The sequence below is a fragment of the Mugil cephalus genome, chromosome 4 (assembly GCF_022458985.1).
Source record: "Mugil cephalus isolate CIBA_MC_2020 chromosome 4, CIBA_Mcephalus_1.1, whole genome shotgun sequence".
Lineage (NCBI taxonomy): Eukaryota > Metazoa > Chordata > Actinopteri > Mugiliformes > Mugilidae > Mugil > Mugil cephalus.
The window spans coordinates 11,496,321-11,502,499 of NC_061773.1; the positions used below are offsets into that span (position 1 = coordinate 11,496,321).

General features: G+C 42.1%; 1 protein-coding gene across 1 annotated transcript; it reads left to right on the forward strand.

Moving 5' to 3' along the window:
- Positions 1–931: 931 nt before the first annotated feature.
- On the forward strand, positions 932–5,488 carry capza1a (capping actin protein of muscle Z-line subunit alpha 1a). The gene is made up of 10 exons (XM_047582617.1): positions 932–1,073; positions 2,909–2,972; positions 3,071–3,122; positions 3,210–3,273; positions 3,390–3,596; positions 3,687–3,766; positions 3,859–3,937; positions 4,020–4,091; positions 4,206–4,268; positions 4,543–5,488. The coding sequence occupies exons 1-10, from the start codon at positions 1,038–1,040 to the stop codon at positions 4,681–4,683; spliced, it is 858 nt and encodes a 285-aa protein (XP_047438573.1). The 5' UTR covers positions 932–1,037; the 3' UTR covers positions 4,684–5,488.
- Positions 5,489–6,179: the final 691 nt, after the last annotated feature.

Here is a 6,179-nt window from a genome sequence, read left to right on the forward strand (position 1 = left end):
ACGTTTATTTGTCATTGTATTTCTACAACTGAATTATGTTGCCACTCAAAACACATATGTCTACACACAACATTTATCTTGAAATAGCAATAAAGTGGGCATATATATATATATATAAAAAAAGTGGCTTAAATATTAAAAGTGTAAAAAAAAGGCTAGTGTCAGCTTATGAAATAAAATTGGGAGGGGGTGAAGGAGGCCACAGCTCTAGGGAGAAAGCTGTTTCTAAGGTGCTGAAGGTGCAGTATCTCTTCCCTGATGGCAACGTGACAAACAGTGAATGTCCACGGTGGCTTTTGTCCATATTGATGGACCATGCTCTCCTCAGGCACTCAGCATTAACAGAGTCCAAGTCCGTGGAGCTCAGCTCCCACGATCGCTGCTGTCTTCACCACCCGGGACCGACCCAGTCCTCCACTGTACAAATTCTGTGCCATGGCAGAGGATGATCCAAGTAGCTCTGGTGGAAAACAAGAACTTTTTCTGTCAACGGTGGCTTGTAAACAGTCCATAGACACAGTGTGCAACATCTCTACATCTTAACAATGGCAGATTCTGTGCGCTTTCACGGTCCCATGTGAGGGTGGCCCACAATTTATTTGCCGTCAACGTCGTCTCACTATTATTTGGATGTTTCTCTGTTCACATCATTTGATTAAAGATGAAAAAGACACTATTGATACCCCGGAGAGGATGTTGTTTGCCCCACTTTTGGCCCATGTTTCTGTATTTTTCAATCACTCTCATAGTCTGTCAGGTTTTTTTTTTTTGTTTTGTTATTATAATAACCTTGATATAATGAAATGAGCTGTTGGTGAGAGTTGGTGTTTTTCCACAGGTGCTATATGTTGTGCCCCAAATACTTTAATACGTCCAATTTCCTCATTCCGACTGGGTGGAGGAGGAAACAACCGACTGTGACACAAGAGTTTATTTTATTTTCCGGATTGGGGCTCTGGTTGTGTTGGGAGGAGGAGTCACACAAACCTGGCAACATCCATTCACCGTCGCTTTTGTTAGCAGTTCATTGAGCCAAGATGGCAGATTTCGAGGAGTTCAGCGAGGAAGACAAGGTATTATCATGCAAATTTGATCTCATAATTGCTTTGTTACCTTTAACATTTGCCTCGGACTATATCGGGGCTCTGTTAAACCCCGTTAATGTTGCATAAATCTTGTCAGGGGCCGTTTAACGTGTCTCTTGTCGGAGGCAGCTCAACCGAGGCAGTGTTGTATTTGACAACTCACAGCTGAGCATCGCATTTTTTTCTCTTTTTTCACAAACGCAAAATGCGAGTTGTACGTCTGCGACTCTCTTGTGTTAATTGCTACCTGCGGGAATTTAGCATGACTGTGCGTTCAGGGCATTTTGTAATGGTTGGCTAACGCTAAACCGAGGGAAGTCGAGCTACTTCCTGCATTTACAGTAAGGATAACGACAGACCACCCACACCCATTTCACCTCATTTAATGTCGCTTCACAAACTGCCCCTGATAACACCAGGAGTTCAGGCTGGACGCGCGCACTCCAGCGTGTGCAGTCATTTAGCTTCGAGCTCTGTAATTTCTGTAACTTTTCACACCGGCCAGACATGGCAGATGGTGTCTCCCTTCCTGCGGTGCTGCTGGGCCTCGCACTAGATGGGGCTTCTGCCTGCATCATGCTACAACATGTTGGGAGATAACACTTTGCATTCCTAGAGCTGGAGCTGTGGACAGGAGCTTACACCTCCCTGTAAAAACCCACATTTAAAACGAATGCAAACCGCCCTTTTAACTACTTAAATATTTTTTTCAGATGCAAGCCTGCTTTTAAGTGACACGTTGGAGAGGCTGCGTCTAGCTGCTCTCTGAATGGACCGCAGTTTATCTGGGTTACCCACTGTAATGTCCTTCTGCCCTTTCAGCAGGACATCCCCTTTAGTGGGTCAGAGGCAGCTGCAGCCCCCAAGGCTTTAATAACCCCTGTCTGACAGACAGACAGACAGACAGACAGCATCACCGGTACACGTAAGCGTGGCAGTGACATTGGGATGCAGGGCTGGTTCGGCAGCGATTGTCATGGCACAGTGAATTGTTGTATCATCTACGTGCTGCTTAATATACATGTACACTCGGTTGTCAGTTCATTTGGGGATAATCAATGCGCTGGTCTTATTCGTTTGTTTTAAAGTGACTGTGTTTTCATTTTGCAGTCCGTGGTTTGTCGTACTATTGCACTATTGTACTATTATGCTGTATTGACACATATTATTTTGACCAACTCATGTGAGCCAGTCGGCATCGCAAACTACGTCCTCCTCCTAAACGATCCCACAGTTGAATCACCACCTTTCTCGGCCCGTTTCAGTCCCGTCCTGAATATTGTAACAGCGTTGAATGATTTAATGTAGGGCTATTTAATCACCTGTGAACGGAACATTTTGGTAAGTGAGTTTACGCCTTAAATAAAAAAAAAAAAAAATTACCTCATGGTCCTTGCTGAGTCTTAACTTGTGAGAGAGAGCAGTAGTGCCTCTGCAGCTTCGACACCACATGCGTGCACATGCATACCGCCTGCTAAGAAAAGCCCTTGGGTGATACATATTGCCTGCCATCTACGGAGTGGCCAGAATAGAGCTAACAAGCCTTCAGCCAAGAAAGTTAGCTCACGTCTCTCTGCTTCACTCTAGTGGCTATTTGCAGGTTTATCTTTTTATACTCCTCACAGACATCACCTGCTACATCTTAAACTACGTGCAGCATATTTCATGGAGCAGACTGTTTTAATTTTTCTCCACCGAAACTTCTTGGAAGGGAACCAAACCCTTTATTATCTCTGTATAATATGATCAAGTGATTCGTCTCACTATTTTTAGGTTTAATGAGAAGATGTTTTTGTTCGTTTGTTTTTACTTTTTGTCTCTAGATCCGCATCGCTGCTAATTTTGTGATGCACGCTCCCCCTGGAGAGTTCAATGAGGTTTTCAATGGTAAACCTTCTTTTTTTTTGTGAATTACATGTTTGGTACCACATGCAAATAGTGTGTGTAGAAAAACAATAAAAATTCTCATCTTGTGCCGTTTTCAGATGTGCGAATACTGCTCAACAATGATAATCTTCTCAGAGAGGGGGCGGCTCAGTAAGTTTTTCTTTCTTTCTCCAGGATTTTAAAATGTCGTTACGCAGTAGATTGTCATGCTTGTGGTTCTTTTCTTATTTCATGCAGTGCCTTCGCCCAGTACAACATGGATCAGTTTACCCGTGCTAAGATCGATGGATATGAAGATCAGGCAAGCTTATGTTTTTTTAAACATATTTATTTACGGATTGAATGTAAAATAATTAATCATAATTCTAAATTATTATTATAGCTGAATAACAGCAGGTTTGTCTGCATTGTCTGAAGGTCCTGATAACGGAGCATGGAGATCTGGGTAATGGCCGCTTCTTTGACCCTCACAACAAGATCTCCTTCAAGTTTGACCACCTGAGGAAAGAGGCCAGTGACCCCCGGCCCCACGAGGGCGAGGCGGCCCTGAAGTCATGGAGAGATGCCTGTGATTCTGCTCTGAGAGCCTACGTCAAGGAGCACTACCCCAGTGGAGTCTGCACGGTAAGATCCCTCTCTCACTTCGCTCTCTCGCTGCCAGGTTCAGAATGAAATACAATGAGTCATCAGCTCATCCTGTTTCATTTGCCTCAGGTTTATGGGAAGACGATCGATGGCCAGCAGACCATCATCGCTTGTATCGAGGGTCATCAGTTTGAGCCCAAGAACTTCTGGTAAGATGATACAATAATGCTCATTCTTTTGAATCTCCTAATCAGATTCACCCAACACCGTTTCACACGTTCACGCAATTTACTGCTTCCAGGAACGGTCGCTGCCGGTCTGAATGGAAGTTCAGTGTCTCGCAGTCTACGGCGCAGGTGGTTGGGGTTTTGAAAATACAGGTGTGTTGTATGATTATTTATTCAGAACCTTAGCTATTGAGTCAGTTTTGCTTTGTATCATTCAACTCTTAATTTATGTCAGGTACATTACTACGAGGATGGAAATGTGCAGCTGGTCAGCCATAAAGAAATCCAGGAGTCACTGACTGTGTCTGTAAGTATTCTGTCTTTGCTGTCTTTGTAGGTATTTTTAAAATAAAAGTAGAACGTCTGTTTAGATTCTTTAGTTGGTTTAATTAACCCCAAAATGTTTTTTGTTTTTTGACAGAACGAGAGCCAGACTGCAAAGGAGTTGGTGAAAATTATTGAGGATGCAGAGAATGAGTATCAGGTACGTAGGAGCTGCTTCCATATATGAATAAAATCCCAAAGCAGCAAGTTTTACATACTAGTTGCAATATATCCTCTGCCAGGTACTTTTTTTAAACTTATAAATACAGTTCTGCAATAAGATTCATAAGTCACTGAAAAGTAACAGTTGAAAAATCTGAATAAATGCTAATTAAATAAGACGGATTCTATTTGAACGAGGTACAGTCGTGATCTTTTCCAGAATATAAACTAATGAACCTAGAGAACATGATGTAGTTATGCTTGTTTTTCAGGTGGCCATTTCTGAGAACTATCAGACCATGTCAGACACCACATTCAAAGCCTTACGTAGACAGCTCCCGGTCACCCGCACCAAGATCGACTGGAACAAGATCCTGAGCTACAAGATCGGCAAGGAGATGCAGAACGCTTAGAGTACGGAGTCTGTCTGGGGTTACGACAAACTGTTTGGGGGAGAAGCTGATGCTCGTGCAAAGATGTGTGAAGCAGCATAACGTACTGTATGTCCTTCCAGAAAATTACAGTTTCTGTTGAGCACTAAGAGGGGATGCCTTTATTTTAAAAAGACATCAAGTGGTGTATCTGTCGCTCATTTATAAACATATATTATTATTTTTTATGAAATAACGCCTTCAGTGACACTGTGAAAGTTGACTCAAATTGTTACGTACGCAAATTGTTACATACACATCACACACACAGGGTGTCGGATCCCTCTGTGCTTCAGATGGACAAACAGTCTCCCAAACCCCCCCCCCTTTCATTTTCATGTAGCGACTAATTTACTCTTTCTATATAACATAACTAATATGCTTTGAGTGCTTCCACTATCTCTTTTTTGGGTGGTGACAGAGGGAAGTACTATATGCAATTCGGTGCGTTTCATGACTGGAGAGAGCGACAAATTATGCTGTTTTCAGTCAAAATATCCCAAATATATTTATGTATTCCTATGGTTGCGGAGTTGTTACCAGCAGCCATGTTAAAGCATAAATGTCTTTTCTTTTACCATCCATTTTGTCTTCCCTCTTTGAATTTATTTCCTTTTTTCCTCTCTGCTGGAGAGAGAAACCTTCACAGATCATTTTCCTATATCCCTCGGGACTAATTAAGTATTGGTGTTCTCTTGCCGGCTGTTTGCCTTGAGCTTGTGCTATATTTTTTTATACAAACTGTAAGTACATTTAATATTCATGAAATAAAAAATATTGCACCAGATATGATCTGTCAAGCAGTGGTGATCGTTAGTGTTGCATCAGATGTGTGTATTTAGAGAGCATCGGTGCCAAATGTTGAGTGGAGGATGCACTTTGTATTTCTGGGAATTTGAGGCTATTGATTCTATGAGTTCAATTCAATTTTAGTGATAACTCTGGTTTTTATTTTAAAAATTCAGTTTTTAGAGAAATCAAGTAGTCTACTAGATGTGTAGGATGGAGTTTGATCTGATTTTGAAAGTCGTGGCTACATGGCAAAGCTGTTCGCTGTATGGACCAAATAAGGATGGACAAACATATCCATAACCAAATATTCAATCAAACTTTATTTATATATAGTAAGTAACATTACAAACTCTCAAGATGCTTTACAGAACCCAAGGCGACGACAGCAAGGAAAGAACCCGTCATCCGCTTAAGGCCAGTCAGTGGAGCGACAGAAAAAAAGAGGATGTGAGAGAGACGAGAGTAGATAAAGACATAAATGGGACAAAATATGCACCTATCGGCCAAAACGGGAGAAGTAAATAACATTGGCCATCTTGTGACAATTCAATGTCCTGCCAGGAATCTTTTGGACCTGGTATTCATGTGGATGTTACTTAGACATGTATCACCCAGCTACACCAGACCAGACACCCCCACCCCATAGCAATGACCCTCATCCTCAGCAGGATGCAGCCTGACACAGA